Source organism: Aedes albopictus, chromosome 3, assembly GCF_035046485.1.
Source record: "Aedes albopictus strain Foshan chromosome 3, AalbF5, whole genome shotgun sequence".
NCBI lineage: Eukaryota > Metazoa > Arthropoda > Insecta > Diptera > Culicidae > Aedes > Aedes albopictus.
Window position 1 is genome coordinate 398554095 of NC_085138.1, and position 17301 is coordinate 398571395.

Below are 17301 nucleotides of genomic sequence, written 5' to 3' on the forward strand. Positions count from 1 at the left end.
TTTACGATGTTCTTGTTTAATTGGAATTTGCCAGTATGATGCTGTCAAATCAATTGTAGAAAAGTATCTGGATCCATTAAACTTCTGCAAAATCTCCTGGATATTGGCCGGTTTTTCATGATATTTTACCAACACCTTGTTAAGCCTACGGGCATCTAAGCACACTCTAACATCACCGTTTCTCTTAATTGTGGTGACTAGCGGGTTCACGTAGGGAGTGGGGCTTCTAGAGATTACACCCCATTCCTCCATTAATCGTAATTTTTCATCAACCTTGCTGATTCGCGAATAGGGTATGGGGTACTGTTTCTGATTAAAAGGCGCTTCATTTGTCACCAAAATTTCGTGGTAGTACTCGGTGGTGAAACCAGGTTGTTGGTCAGAGAAAATATCCTCGAACTCCTTCTGTAATTCTCTCCAGGTCTGCTCCTCATATTCCGTAAGAAGTAGGGGATTGGGCCGATGGTCATTTCCTTCCGGTTTTTTATCTTCCTCGGTCTCGAAGTTTACCATGCTTTCGCATAGCAGGACATTCTCAATACAGCGCGACGTTTTCCCCTCCATACTAAAGTCCACCCACATCTCGGTGTCCTCGTGCAACAAACGTATCTTCTTTTCATCTTGATGAATCCAAACAGCATACTGGTCTTGAAAATCTTCTCCGAGGATCATGGAGTTGATAAGCTCTCTAACGACGACGAAAGGGACGTCAAATGATCGTTGCCCAATACGTATCTCCAGTAGCACCTGCAGATTGACATTTTTGCTCTTCTTTCCAAATGCTCCACGTAAGGAAATAGCTTTCATCGGCAACTCTGGCATAGAAATCTTGGTTTCTTTCAACCGGTCGTAGAGATCCGAAGAAATGCAAGAGAGCTCACATCCACTGTCAACAAGGGCGTCGACTTGTAGACCTGCCAGCTCTACAGTAATGTACGAGGATCGCTTAATTTTTCCAGTATTTTCCAGCATTGACTCCTCTTCGAGTTCTAGGAGCTGTTCGCGACCCACAAACACTGTCAACACTGCTGGGTCTATTCCTTCGCACGATTCATCTTCTTCCACAACGGCCATCCTAACGTTATTTGTACCCGTAATTCCTCCTACATTCCCATTAGGTGTTCCTCTCGAATTTCTTACAGGTATTCCTTCTCTACTCCGCCAACTTGGTGAATTCATACCGTCTCTAGCATTTCCATTGTTGTATCGTAAAGATCCGTTGATAAATCGATCCTCTGCTTGCAAGATATTATAACCAGAGCCAATGTCCATACATGATCCTAGCAAATGTTGAACATTTCTTGGAAAGTGACGTGATAAAAATTGGATCAGTTCTCTTTCCGTAGGCGGTGGGGTTAAATACCGGGCTTTAGCAACGATTCCCAAAAAATATTCAGCCATACGCGATCCATTTCTTGGTACATAATTTCCCCGAGCGATTTCTTCGGATACTTGACGCTGTGCTGTTTGACCCCAAAAGTTCTCCTTGAAGTGATGCACGAACGCAGCATAATCTTGGAACAGGTACTCAAATCCACGTGCCCACACCTTAGCTTCTCCTGTTAAACAGGACAATGCTACTGGAAGTTTCTCAAATTCTGCTAACCCTTGATGGTAACAAAAGCGATCAAGTTCGGTGAGAAACTCAATCGGATGACGCTCGTCGTTTTCGCCCCGAAACGTTGGTCTCGGGAACAATCCATTTCGGGAAGTTTGTCCATCATTAATCGTTGAAGGCGCCATTCCGACCGTCACGGTATGATGTAGCGGTCCTATTCCATGAGGGCGAGGTATTTGTTGGAAGCCACTCGGTGGGGGCCTGTAACTACAGTTGGTGTGTTACCACCTGGCCATCCCGAACTCATTCCTAGCCCACCGAATGAAATACCTGGCGCAGGCCCTGCAAATCTACCAGATGATGCCCCGATCGGATTATAAACGGTGTATGTTGGATCCCCGAAAGCAGTACTGTAAGCCTGAGGCGCCCTTGGTGGTAGTACAGTACCAGTCAAATTTGGTGCAGGGAATCTCATGACGTTTTCTGCATCCGTCGGATTATTGACAAACAAAGGTTCCTGCTGGAGTACTGTTGGGTTAGTTCTCCCTTGCGGGTGCGTTACGAATGATGGAGGTCCTTCGTTCCGTGGTCCTAAGGATGCTTGATTCCTAGGTTCAGGTCTTGTTTCCAAAACATTTCTTTCCAGAGCATCTATGCGTCGGTGCAACGTTTTAATCATGTCCACCAACACATTTTGACTCTCTATGTTTCTTTCCAACAACTCCGCAGTGTTGTTTTCTGAAACTCCGGATGCACCTTGATGATGGATCACCGGTGTTTCACTACGTTCAGGAATTACAGGATCGTTTGTGTCCCCTTGCAGCTGGACACTGTTGTCGTCAGGTAGTCTGGGTACGTTATCCATCCGCTGCTGCTGGATGTCGCCCAATTGAGCATTTTCCTCATGATCCCCCACGTTAGAGCGCGGAGTTGATGCAAATTGTACCCTATGAATTCGCGGCATAGTAGGTTGACTTGGTGGGAAATTCAACCATGAATAATCATTGTTTACACCTTCCATCGTTTATCTGTATTACTCTACACTACCGATACAGTTCAAATTAACACTATCCCAATGCGTATTCTTGATTCCAATCAATCACTACCACATTCGTTTTCCTTTCCGACACATACTATCTCGATCCACCACGATAAGGCACTCACATCCATTAAGTGACTCGGCTCATGCCGAGTAGGTGGTCACTTCTCACTCTTCAAAATCTCCCTTCTCATCCACGTCCATATTATCACTTCCTCATATCTATGACCACTCATCAGCACTCATTCCCACTGATCCACGTTTCCACTTCAAGCACATGGCAATCCTCTCCCCGCGAACAATAGAATGATAGCGTCACCGTTATTTTTCTTGATGAAATTATACTATTCCGAGATGGCTTTAATCCCGGTTGAGCCCCCAGATGAAGCGGTTCAAACTTTGGACCCCTTCGAATTATCTCCCCTCACTAAACTCCGTTCCAACTTTCTAGTATCTCTATTAATCGCTTCGTAATCACGCGGCGAAGTAAAAATCCCGACCGGTCACTTACCCGAATAAGTGTAGACTGTCTCATCGTATCCTCTCCTCATCCATCTTCGATAAGTATAGTAGGGTGGTCCGTTACAATGCGCATTATCCCCAGTCGTCGATGTTGGGAGAAAGCTTGTAGATCGGGATGGCCTTATCGAACAGATTGTTGGATTTTCCGTTACTCTGTGATAGAATCACGGTTTTATCGGGGTAAGCTGCAACAATACGCCAGAGTTTATTTTCCACCCTTTGCAACTCTGCTTTCTCTAGCTACTCAATGTTTTTTTTCTGTCCTTTGATCTGACGACGGAAGTTTTATATAAAGCGGTGTACGTAGGCAATTGTCCTCCGCAGGCTTTCCCATTTGGAGAAGTTTCTCCAACGGATTGCTTCCTCGGTGGAGCCACCAACCCCTTTTTGGAGAACCAAACATGGTCGAAGTTCTTTGTCCGTAACGAATGATGCCAATGGCGATTTCTTCGGCCAGTCCGCTTCCGGAAGGAAGGAACTTCTGAAAAAAATCTTTGATGAAACTCCTGGAGGCATTTCGGATTCCTTCTGTAAGAATCCCTAGAGGAAGTTCTAGAGGAAGCTCTGAAGGAATTCCTGGAGAAACCTCAGAAGAAACTCCAAGACTAATTCCTATATGATTTTTTTTCTGTAGGAGTCCCTGGAGAAACTTCTGGGGAGTCCCTGAATTCTTTTTTAGTTATTCTTGGATCCTTCTGTAAGAATCCCTGAAGGAACTCCTGGAGTCATCTTTGAAGAAACCTATGAAAAAATCCCTAAAGGACTTCAAGAAAAAAAAACTATTAAGAAACAACTGCACGAATCCTTGAAACTCTTGGAGAGATCTCTGAAGAAACTCCTGGAATAATCCTTCTAAGACTCTTAGACTAATCTCTCCTGAAGGAACTTCTGGAAGAATGCCGGATGCATCATCTGGAGGCATCCCTGTATCCTCCTGAAAGAATCTCTAAAGGAATTTCTGTAGATACCCGAGAGAACTCCTGATGGAATAACTGAGGGAACTCCTGACGAAATACCAGGAGGCAGCCTTGAATTCTCGAGTCACTACTGAGTAGATCGCTGAAAGAACTCCTGGAACAATCCCTGAAAGAATACCTGAAGGAACTCTTAGAGGAATCCCTAAAAGAACTCCTGAAAGAATCTCTGAAAAATCTTCATGAGGAATCCCCGAAAGAATTTCAGGAGGGATCCTTGCCTGAGCAACACTTTGATGCCTTATTTGCTTTCAAGCGGGTTTGAGATTCGCCCTGAAATCAAAATGATTCTATGTTGGCTTTATGATGGCGTTTATAAACTCTAGGAATCTTCTTCTTCTTCTTCTTCTTGGCTCTACGTTCCCACTGGAACTTGGCCTGCCTCTCTCCAACTTGGTGTTTTTTTGAGCACTTCCACAGTAATTAATTGGAGGGCTTTCTTTGCCTGCCATTGCATGAATTAGTATATTGTGAAGCAAGCACAATGATACACTATGCCCAGGGAGTCGAGAAAATTTTCTCGACCGGAACGGGAATGGAACCCGCAGTCTCCAGATTGGCGATCCCAAGCCTTTACCACCAGGCTAACTGGAGAACCTTGGAATCTACTCGACTTAACAAATTTACTTGGGCGAAGAAATTCCAGGAGCTATTCCAGGCAGAACTACAGGGAAGAAATTTCTGAAAGAATTCTTGGAGGAATCCTTGATGGAACTTCTGCAGAAATTACTGAAGTAACTCCCTGAAGGAATTCCAGAAGGTTTATCAGATGTAATTCTTTGAGAGATCTTTGCAGAAATTCCAGGAGAGAACCCAGAATGATCTCTTGTATGATCTCTTGATGGAACTCCTGGAGAAATCTTTAAAGGAACTTTTGGACTAATTCCTGAAGGAACTCCTATAGGAACACCTGAAGGAACTTCAGAAGAAATCCCTGGAGGAACTCGTAAGCTAATCTCTGAATGACCTCCTATGGAAATTCCTGGAGGATTTCTTGAATGCATCACTTATGGATCTCCCCTGATAGAGGTATCCCCGAATCCTCCTGGAAGAATATCTGAAGGAACTCCTGGAGTAATCCCTACTCATTTACTGAGTTTGTTTTACTCTGACATCGATGTATAACTTAGTCTCTGGTCACAGAGGAACAACTTATAGTGAGTTACATGTATAACACAATTGTTAGTTGTTAGTTATCATCTAATCTTCTGATATTCCATACAAATATGAAAAAGTGTGTGTGAGGGATCCTTAAAGTAACCAAAACTGGGGCCCCAAAAGGTGGAAACGTAAAGAAAATTATCCGATCAATGTAATATGTAAAGGATAAAAAAACACGCCAACCGAACCATTTCTAAACTACTTTTTTAAACAACTCTGATGATAGCTACCTTTTTTTTTTGTTTTCTTTTTACGAATAGGTCATCTAACGTATGCCGAGATAGTCCGTTCCTACCCTTATAAACCTATCGACTACATACTAACATCGTTGATACCGACAATTAGCTATTCTACGCTCGTATATTTATTTTTCATAGACCACATACTAGAACTCATACTAGGACCTTCGCAGAGGTGCGAATTGGGATACGACCCCGTCGTTCACTACTTTTTGGCATCATTTGGGAGACTAAAACACTTTGACACTTTGTTCTCGGTATTCCTACTATTTCTTCTCCTGTTTTGTTAGAATATTTTTCCTTAGAATTACGAAAGAGCACTCCACGTGCGTTGACAGTCTAGCCATTAGCATTTGTTTGCCCTAAGATATTTGCGTTTGTTAAAATTTCCTCAACCGTTGTTGTTGAACTTTTGACGAGGACTCGTTCAACCGATTAAACTTTGTTTCAATAAAATAGAGATGTAAAAGAAAACCTAATCCCTTCCCGGATTGAACCTGGTGGAACCTCCTCCGTTGGGACTGTTGGCACATGTATAAGTTCGACTTTGTCGATAGACGGTGGTAATTGAGAAAAGATTGAGGAAAAATATTTCGCGTGTTTGCTCGACTGGAAGAATTCTGATTGCTGTTCGATACGTAACGTTTGCTAATACAAAAATCAACATTTTGAGCTCGAATTGTTTGTCAGTATGTTTTGTGTTCTTGAGTTGAATGTTTTTTAACCAGAAGTATAGGCACTTTCAAAAAACTATATGTTGTAACATCGATTATCATTCTACCGTGGACAGGGTAGAAAAGTTGAAGCAGCACAAGGCACCAGTTCGATACAGTTGAATTAGAATAGAATAAATGTAGGCGTTGTACAAAAGTGTAAGTGCAGCGTCCAATTTGAATCGCTCACGTAGTGCCCAAGTGGACAAAAGAGCTGTAAATTAGGTTAAGTGATTAAGAATAAAAAAAAAACATCGATTATAAGTTATGCTTTGAGTTTGTCTCTCTTTCTGGATTCCCTCAGGCAGGTCTCAACGTTTCCAGACGTTTCCTGTGTGCTTTTACAAGCTAGATTAGAGTTGAAAGTGTACTTACATCACCATACAGTCATCACACTCCGCACCGGCGTCATCCTCGCAGTTGCAGTCACACAAGCCACAATCGGTGCCATCCCCATCGGCTGTTTCGTACTCGCAACACATACAGCACGGTTCTTCCGTTTGTTCGATAGTAACTTCCGGTGTAGAAATCTACAAAACAGAATAGGCATCAACCGTGTGGAGGAAATGGGTGTAAAATGCGTCTTTGGGATAGAACTCAAAAACTGACGTTCCTCACCGGTTCGCTCGTTATCACCCCTTCCAAGTTGTTCGTCGCGACGCTGGAGGGCGCTCCTGGGAAGAGCATTTCCGGTGGGAACAGGTAGGTATCGTAAAAATATGCACTATGGGTATTCTTAATGTGCTGCTTGAGCTTCTCCAGTGACGGCATTGGCATATCACAGAGTGGACATTTGAAATCCATTGTCTTGACAGAAGGACTGTTCCCGTTCCACGGTCCAGTATATCTATCGAGTGGTTATAACGAGGCTTAGGTATACTTCGTACCAAGAGTTATACGGTGCCTATCTATTGTGAGCAAATGGCACGAGATAGCATTGCTTTCTGCTGGGATTTTTTTTTCCTGTCAAGACTTTCCTGGTATCAGCTGTTTGATGGAAGGGCGTAGATCTTGAAACGATAAGGATGTTTGAATCTTTCATTCAGATCAGTTAACCTGCTGAAAAATATAGCACTTACCTCGTGGGTGATCCGAAATACCGTTCAATAATGCTTGTAAAGGGTAATATTTAGAAAAATGTTAACATTTTACGCCTGCAAGTAGACTTCCGAGCGGATTGTGTGTATGATGATGTATGATGGCTCGTGTGCAAAGCGAAGGCTACTGACAGGCCAGACATTAACTCGCTGGTGTTGTTTACACGTTCGCCCACTCCTCGCCCATTTCGAGCATAGAAAGAAGGAGCTTTCCCAGATGTAAAGCACAAACTTGTTCGAAAGCTTCCGGTATAAGCTCGAAGGCAATGCGATGTTTTCCAACAGTGCAACCAGAGGAAAATATTGAGTATGGAAAAAGGGGATCTCGTCCTTTCCTGGGTTTCGTGCCAACCTCGTCGTTTTTGCGTGTGCATAGAGGTAGAAAAATGAATATTCGTGGGATTTGGCTATGACAAACGCTGTCCTAAAATCTTGGTTAAGTTCTGCATTGAGTTAGAGAATTAAAATTAGGTGAACTCGTTCCATATTTCTACCATTCACTTATTATTATCTTTAAAAGATTGAATTTTGTTCCAGGCTTTCCAGAATTTTAAAGTTTAGATTAATACGCCACACGGTATGGATTGGCCATATGAGTTAAATGTCCCCAAACAGGCTCTCATAATATATCTCCACTTTGTGTTTCCAAATAATATCCTCAGTCAATACAGTTTTATGTGCATCATGTTATATTTGAGAGGGGCTTTAATCTGCAGGCATCCGGCCTTTTCAAGTTGATACTAATTACTAAATAAAAAGAAAATCGCGTTAAGTACTGTTTCTTTGAATTCCACTAAGAATTTGCATCCTTTGACAGATACGTATTTCGACCTCAACTGTAAGGTCGTCTTCAGTGTCTTGTACTTGACTCGACTACAAGACACTGAAGACGACCTTACAGTTGAGGTCGAAATACGTATCTGTCAAAGGATGCAAAATCTTAGTGGAATTCAAAGGAACAGTACTTAACGCGATTTTCTTTTTATTTACAGATATTCCCCTAACAAGCCCAGGTTAATCATCATCACTAATTACTACTTACTCACTTTCAGTCCTGAATACCCATGGTGGCGCAGAGGGCCGAATTGAAAGATCTCCCATCTTGGGCGACTGTCCGCCACCGCCTTGACCTGTGGCCAAGGCAAATTTCTGTTTACTTGCTTTGTTTCTTTGTTTAGGCTGCGCCGCCATAAACCTCTGGGCCTGCCTCTGCTGCGATGTCCTGCTGGGTTCCAATCCAACGCTTGTTTGCAGATTTCGTTCTCACATCTGCGTAGAGTGTTTCCGATCCACCTCCTCTCGCTCCCGAATTTCTGTCGCTATCGGCTTTTGCTGACATCTGCATCGCCCCTTTGGAGATCCAATTCTGAGGCCATCATGCACGATCTATATAGCGCAGGCATCTATTGATAAAGACCTGCAGCCGTTGAGTGTTCTCCACTGATACACACCAAGTTTCACTGGCGTACAGTAGCATAGATTTCTCGTTTAAGTTGAAAATTCGGAATTTGGTGCGTCGACTAATCTGATTGTTTTTGAATAAATTTTAAAACTTGCAAAAACAGCCCTCACTTTCTTGATCTGTGCACCTATGTAGTTCTTGATGTCGCCATTTGGCTACTAAGATATTGAATGCTTTCAACATTCTCCTTTGCTTGCCCAGTTACCGTAAAACTGGAAGGATTGATCGTGTTTACATCCGTCGATTTGATCTTGTTGATGTTAAGGTTAAAACCTGCCGCCGAGGAGCGATCGGCAACATCATCGAGTTTACTCTGCATTCAGCGGCGCGTTGAGCTAAAAGTACAACGTCATCAGCCAGTTCGAAGTCATTCAGGTGCTCCATGGTAATGTGTTGCCACAGCAACCCACGTTTTGGTTCACGATCAATCGCCAAGATAGGATCTCTTCGATTACGGTGAGGCACAGTTTCGGTGGTAATATAGGGTATATGTACCATTCCTTGGCCTAATTTGCAAGCTGCCTTGACAATTTTGACCATAACTCATGAATTAATAGCACTAGAAATAATATGTTGAGCATATTACACACTCTAGGCGGTGTATGTTTCACCATTTGAAAGTAAACTAACGTAAATATTCAAGAATTTACTTAAAGAAGTTGAAAAGATTCGATGCGATGGTATGCAACGTTGGTCTATGGTACAAAAATTGGCCTATTAGTGGATACAACGTTGGCCTATTGCTTTCTACGCACTAGAACCACTAATTATCTCATTTTTCAATATTTCTGCTGAAGTATTATCTCTGTTTGTTCACCAGTCTTACCTTCAAATTACATTTTCGGAACCCAATTTTTCAAAAAACTATAAATTACTATAAACTATAAATCACTAAACTAAAGTTCTTTCTTAATTTAATAACGAAAACAACGTAACCCTACTATTGTGTTATATTTTTGCAGTCACCGCACCCAAAATCTTTCTTCCTATTCGTTCTTTCTGGTTCTTACGCAAACAATGTTGTGACGTCACTTTATCGGTGTTTTTGACGTCACTTTACTGATGGGCCAAGATTTGGGTACATAGTGAAAAAAATGTCCTCAATATTCGGCCCACATTCAATTTGTGAAATAGTTATTATTCGTTGAAAACAAATACACAATTTCAAAATAGCGCCTTTGACCGTCGCATCAAATGTCCAGTTATTGAAAAGTCAATTCGAAATGTTCCAGAATCATGCCATTTATGATCATGTGTATAGACTACCCACTAAGCCGAAGAATCATGGCGTCTACAAAAGCTAAACAAAGTGACATTTTCATTCAATTTTAATGCTCCAAAGTGCTAAAATTGAAACGAAATATTACAGTTGTTTGGCGTATAGCTTTTCCGATATCCAGTTATGCGTGTTTGTTTGAGTTTTTGGTTTACGTTGAGATAGGCCGAACGAGGGGACTATGCCAAGCATCCCGATACCTACATCCTTGTCTTACTTCAGCGACGACCTGATGGATGGCATCGGACAAGACAAACCTTTTCAAAGGTTCAATAATAAGGTGGCCCACACTTATATGAAAAACACAAATTTCGAAAAATGCCAAGTCTTACCTCCTAAATCAGTTGTTTTGGACTCCCAGAAGCTACGTTCAAAATTTGAGCAAAATCAATTGAGCCTAAGGGGGCGCTCAAAACGCTTGAAATTTGTATGGGAACATTTGGCCAAATGTATGAAGAAATTTTAAGTTTTCGAATTTTGCCGCTAGGTGGCACTGTAAGTGTTCAATAATCAAGCCCTTTGGTATTATTGTAGGTGACTATATGCCAAACAACTTTGTCGAAGACCGCAAAGTGATCCAACGTCTGTGAAGAAAGTTATACCATATGTAAAGTGAGGATAAACTTTATTGTTGTTTTTCCAATACATGTAAAGGAATAATATCAATGATGAAATCTCAAAACTTTGCCTCACTTTGCCTAGGGTATAACTTTTTACCCAGCCGTTGGATCACTTTGCGATCTTCGACAAAGTTATTTGGCATATAATAGTCACCTACAATAATACCAAAGGGTTCGATCATTGAATGCTTACAGCGCCACCTAGCGACAAAATTCGAAAATCAAAAAAATCTGCATACATTTGGTCAAGTTTTCCCATACAAACTTCAAGCGTTTTGAGCGTCCCCTTAGGCTCAATCGATTTTGCTCAAATTTTAAACGTAGCTTCTGGGAGTTGTTTTGAACTGATTTAGGAGGTAAGACTTGGCATTTTTCGAAATTTTTGTTTTTCATATAAGTGTGGGCCACCATACTCAATAATGTTCAATTAAGGCTCAACTGATAATATGGAATCATGCACGAAGCAAACAAACTGACCGAATTTCGTAAAAATCTTTCTCGTTATTCTATCACAGGACTGCTCCATTTTGACGAAGCTTGAACATACATTAAGTTTGAGATGAAATATAATAAATATTTATAACACAAGAAACTAAAAGAAAACATCATACAAAATTGATTAAAAATTTATATATAAATTTGTTATTTGCTTTATTTGAGCTTTTAAATAAATACATATGGCCTATGTTAGTTTGAGTATTCAACAGTTTACTAGCACAAATAACAGTTAAAATAGTATAATGCACAAAAATACTTCTGAAAAACGTTCGGCTTCATGCGCACCTAAACAAGAAATTCTTCTCTGGCACTTTTTCCCTGTCCAACTAATACCAAGCGTCAATACAGACAACTCTCTTTTTTGCTACATGATCACACAGTCACAATCGCAATCGCAATCCCCACAATCCCCACAGCCTCCATCGCCTCCGCCTCCTCCCGCTCCAATGTCGCCTCCACAACAATCACAACAGTCGCACTCGCAGCACCCGTCGTCTGGAACCGGAGCCGGTTCGATTAGTACATCTGCGGTTGAGACCTACAATTAAAGCTTTAGTGGTTACCATACTTAATTGACAGACATTTCATTCACCATACCGGTTCCGTGGTAATAACCGTAGCCGGGGTTTCACTTGCCACTACTGCCGTGGATTCTCCCCCGGGGAAGATCAGCAACGGTGGTGCCAAATAGGTATCGTAGTAAGCAGCGTGATACGTCTGCACGTGTTCCGAGAGCTCTTCCTGGGTATCAAAATACTGCGGACACAGCGGGCACTTGAAGTTCAGGTCCATACTTTTTGATGAATGACCTCACTCGTCAAGCGATAACCGGAAGTTACAGGTGTAATGGCAGGAAGCGATTTCGCGGCAATAAACCTTATCGAAGGCGATTAGACAGCTACATGCGTTATCACTACTAATTTGCACTACGGAAGCACACCATATTTCAAAATGTTCGACTCTTATTTTCAGTATGACGTCACCATTTCATCTATCGCAGAATAAATAGTCCATTTGCGTTTGGCAAAGTATCTTGATCCGCTCGGCTTCTGGCCGTATACTAGACGAGTACTAAGCTACAGCGCCCGATTTGTGTCCCCATATGCAAAACTACGCACACCCCACCGAAACAATCCTCACATATCGGTATGATTCTGGCAACTGAACCCGCAGCGAACACTCGGCGTTCTGCTATGTTGTTTACATTGAGTTCAAACCCATACCCTGGCGCCTGACTGCCTACCCTTGCACCCTTCATTCGGGTGGTTCCACGCTTCTGATGCGAAAGATAGATCGCATAACCCAAAGCAACTTTTTAAGCTTTAGCTACGCTCCATGTGAAGTGGAATATAAATGAAGGATTCGACTGGAAACATTACAGTTCAAATTTCTCATCATGCATTTGAATTATAACAAACACATTTGATAATCAAACAGTTTTGTATGAACGTATTCAAAAAGGAAATAAATATATAGAAAAATATTTGATTAAAAGAAGATGATCCGCAAGTCCATGCAGATCCCATGCCGCACCTTACGCTACTTCTTATGCTGAGACTATCGTGGAGATGCAGAGATACTAGGCTTTCATAGCAACGGTTGCTTCATTAAAACGCTCTGATGACCGTAAAGACGTAGCCGGCGTCGTTATTGACATCTATGAAGCTAGTAACTCTCGAATTGTGGGCATTGTTAATCGTTATCTAGCACGTAGTAACAAATACGTATTGTAATGTCATCAATGCTCTGCTCATATATAAAAAAAGTGACACTGAATAATATGAACAATTTTTAATTACAAAAGTAAAGAATACAACAAATATTCACTTCAGCTAAAGCGTCATCGTTCCAAGACATTGAACCGAACCGACATCAGGACGGCCAGCAGTGTGAAGGAAATTAAAAACATCGCATTTTTGCAGCGTATCGACTGTCTCATATATTTGCTTAGAATAAACTTCATCATAGGACCGTCCCCAAATGATGCAACTATTTTCGGACACCTTGTCTATTGTCAGTTGTCACATTTAAATCTAATACAAGATCAGTTTGAATATGAATGACTTCTTCATATATGTACTTAAAAAGCGTTTCGTCAGTTATGAACGGTTCCATAAACTGACGACATACAGCTGCAAAGGAATTCCCCGCAGCTATCACCATCATCGTCGTACACGGAGACGCACATCAGCGTGACGGGTGCTACCGGGCGATGATGGGTACGGGACCGAAATTCATACCGTTAAATTAAATCAATTAGCAATGCAGCATGTAGGCGGTACAAGACTTCTATCCAAAAGAAAATCCAACATTCAAAGCATGCAATTCGGTCTCTAACGAGATGCTGCAACCGATATGATTTCCGATTGAACGTTTGACCTTAGAAACTAGGTGCTCAATGACGACGCTTGATTCGGTCACAGGTAACATACATACGCACTTACTATGAACGAAGTGGATTGGGTCACATGGGATAGCGCTGCTATGTGTAACGAACCGCACGAAAAGAGTGAGGGTCAACCACTTGTCAGGATAGACCAGCTTAGTGAAGTAGGAGAACAAAATGAATAACAATCTACAAGCCTCAAACTTCGTTCCGCGACCTCCGCAGCACCCAGACAAATACCTACTTAGTCACTGAGTTGGTCGTACTCAAAAAGCGATAAGTCTTTTGTTATGTTCCTAACTCATTGACTACAAGTTGTCCCATTTTTAGCAGAAACTGAGTTGGAAAACAAAAGACTTATCGGTGTCTAGGTATAACCAGCTCAGTAACTGAGTATTTATTCGAGATAATTAACTTCCATTTGCAAGTAAACCATTGAAAACAGCATCTTGCAATGCAACTCCGATGCATAACTCCGCGTGACACAGACCGGACTGTAAGCAACCTTAGGGAGGTCGGATAACCAACCCCGGTAGAACTATGATTGTTGGCTGACAAGGAAGAGGGAATCGAGTGCCAAGGAAGGACTCTGTTCTAAGCTATTCCTCCACGAATTCATTGTAAGGTTTTTTTTTCAGAAAACCGTTCTGAGATTAGGCCAGCAATTTATTTTAGACCTCTTACAGGCATTCCTTCGGTAGTTTCTCTCGAATTTTGCTCCAGAATTCTTGTAGAAGTTCCTTCTATTATTCCTCAGGGAACTCTATCAAAGGTTTTTCTCTGAATTTGTTTGGATGTTCTCCCTGAGATTTTCCAGGGTTCCTTCTGGGACTTCAAGTGATATCTTCCGGGATTTCTCAAAGAATTCCTGTACAAACTTCTAGAGTAATTCCATAAAAAATGCCGTAATAAATTGATGGAGGATTTCCATTGAGATGAACCAGCCTAGGGCTGAAAATCTCAAAAATAAAGACAAAAAAAAAAGGATTTCCATTCCAGAAACATCTAAGTGAATTACAGAATGAACTTCTGGAGGAATTCTAGAACTAGGGTGACGATGGGTATTATCGGCAGGTTTGTTCTCTTCGTCATAAGGGGTTTTTGTCGGCCAAATTTCCTGAAACAAGCCAACTCTGAGTTCAACAGCTTTCAAAAAAAACCCATGACGAAGAGAACAAAGCTGCCGAAAATACAAAATTTCCCCTATTAGCAGGGATTTATTTATTTGTTTATGCAATTCAATATCATAATTTCTATTTTATATAACTCATTTTGATATCATAATGGCCAACTTTTCCGAACTGGTTCATAATGCAACTGAAATGAGTTACATAATGAAAAATAGTTGCATAATGTTCACTCATTTGAGTTGCATTATGAACATTATGCAACTCAAATGAGTTGCATTATAAAAACATCATTGCATAAAATTTTGTATGGAACTCGTTGCAAAACTAGATTTTTTCAGCACTCTTCGGACTCGTGCTCGTGCTGAAAAAGTCAACTTTTTGCAACTCGTTACATAAATAACTACATATTATTAAACCGTCTTCGATAATTAAATCGTACAGACTGTACTTAATCTAATGTATCTTATAAATAAATACTAGACTAATCCGGTTTTTAAAAACAGCTTTCGAATTGTTGAAATTGTACACGTTTTGAATTATCATTAAATGTTCGAATGCAATAGTCAAGGACACGCAGAAAAATAACACATATTAGAATCAAATTTAAAGATACTTTGTTTCAAAGTCGCAAGGTCAATAAAATATGTTCTTGTTTTTAATATTGGAGAATGCAAAATGCAAATATGAGCAAGGTGATTCAGTTTTACCTTCAGATTTTCAAGAGCAGATCTGGTCATGATCGTTAACCCGCTATCAGTATAGCATATTATAGCAGTATCCGTGTTCGATTCTCGCTCGCCTTTTTTGTTTCGCTTTGTATAAATACGGGTGGCCATTGGATCACAGAGCAGAGACTGCACAAGCCTTGGACTTCTTAACATCATTAACATTCTTCTTTTGAAGGATATAAAAGTGGCGACGAGGATCAAGGAGCGTGTGATTTCTTTTGAGTTATCCCGAGATTTTTTCCTTTTCTTTTGCAGGTTGTTGTAATAACAAATTGTTATTTTTGTCGAGAACAGATTTGTTCTTTTATGGTAGAATTGCCATTATGTTGTGAACAGAATGTTCTTTTTTGGCCGATGTTGCATTGACGAAATTGTCTTTTTGTTTTGGTAATAACGAAATGTTAATTTTTGTGGCGTTCTTTTGTGGCGGAATTGTCATATGTTATGTTTTGGTGAATGGATTTGTGTTATTCGTACTTTTTTGGTAAAGTTGCCGATGTTGGGATAGCAAAATCGTCTTTTTGTTTTTGTAATTTTGTTAGCGAACAGATATTATGCTTTTGGTCGAAATACGAAGTGACCGAACGTGCGAAAATTGATTTTTAACCTACTTAGAAATGTCGCAACTCAATTTGGATTAGTGCATATTGTTGCTCTTAATTAGCTCAATGATGCGCAACAGAAAAAATAGATTCAAATTTACTTCGCAGCTGCAACTTCGCATGTGCTTCTAGCGACGACTTCGATTTGGTGGTGCGACGATAATATGTTCTTTGAAAGTGGCGGACTCATCAGTTTATTTGTGCTATCATTATTTTGGTGATGAATGTTATTTTTGGAAGTTTTCTAAGGGTCGTTTCAGGGTAGAAGCCACAGACAAACAGACGTAACACGTGCGCCCATATAGCCGAGGCGGTAAACGCACGGGTATTCAGCATGACCATGCTGAGGGTGACGGGTTCGATTCCCGGTCGGTCCAGGATCTTTTCGTAAAGGAAATTTCCTTGACTTCCTTGGGCATAGAGTATCTTCGTGCCTGCCACACGATATACGCATGCAAAATGGTCATTGGCAGAGGAAGCTCTCAGTTAATAACTGTGGAAGTGCTCATAGAACACTAAGCTGAGAAGCAGGCTTTGTCCCAGTGAGGACGTTACGCCAAGGAGAGGAGGACGTGCGAAATTTCCATCAATCACACTTTTTACGGTCATTATAAATCTTAATAGTTGTGGCTTTCACAACCAGAGGCGCGCGTATCGTTTTTCTTTGCGTTTGACGATTAAAGCCTTCTGTTGACGATATTGCACAGCGCAGTGTTTCGTGAAACATTTCCACCAGGTGATGGCAGTGTGAAGTGGGCGATGGATTTTCACGAAAATTGTTCTAAGTGTTACATCTGTTTGTCTGTGTAGCAGCCTTGATGCAAATCGCACAAACTTTTTTTGTACACATTCGATCAGAAGCATGTGCGTTTTATTGGGTTTCTTTTTTAATGTTTAGACTACTGTGATAATTTGAGAATCCACTGAATCACCATTTCCCAGCGACATTTCACACTAATCAAACTTATTTTATTTACCTTTTGTTCATTCGACGACCCTGTGATGAACTAAATCGAACTTGTGTATGCCAGCCGCTGCGAAGGCGTGTGCGAAATTCGACTGTGATGATAATGAATTTCAGCCGAGTCTAAATGTGTGCAAATGTCGCAATATAGTACGGAATTCAAATAGAAGCAGCGTACTCCAGGATACTGGGCACCAAAGAGCAAAAGAGTGACTTCAGGGCGAATATATCAGTAAAGTCTGAAGCGTAACGACGAATGAACCCCAGAACCGAGAAAGCTTTGGCAATAGTTATCCCCACACGTTCACTAAACGTGAGCTTGGCGTCGATGG

The 17301-nt window shown here is 41.1% G+C and overlaps 2 protein-coding genes across 2 annotated transcripts; both read right to left on the minus strand.

Moving 5' to 3' along the window:
* Positions 1-6427: 6427 nt before the first annotated feature.
* LOC115268315 (uncharacterized) lies at positions 6428-7665 on the minus strand. The gene is made up of 3 exons (XM_029876346.2): positions 7286-7665; positions 6825-7216; positions 6428-6736 (listed from the first exon to the last, which is right to left on the minus strand). The coding sequence occupies exons 2-3, from the start codon at positions 7008-7010 to the stop codon at positions 6578-6580; spliced, it is 345 nt and encodes a 114-aa protein (XP_029732206.1). The 5' UTR covers positions 7011-7216; positions 7286-7665; the 3' UTR covers positions 6428-6577.
* Positions 7666-11280: 3615 nt separating this feature from the next.
* Positions 11281-12372, minus strand: LOC109408335 (uncharacterized). Its single transcript, XM_019681620.3, has 2 exons — positions 11757-12372; positions 11281-11697 (listed from the first exon to the last, which is right to left on the minus strand). Exons 1-2 carry the CDS (start codon positions 11949-11951, stop codon positions 11524-11526), a joined length of 369 nt encoding a protein of 122 aa, XP_019537165.1. The 5' UTR covers positions 11952-12372; the 3' UTR covers positions 11281-11523.
* Positions 12373-17301: the final 4929 nt, after the last annotated feature.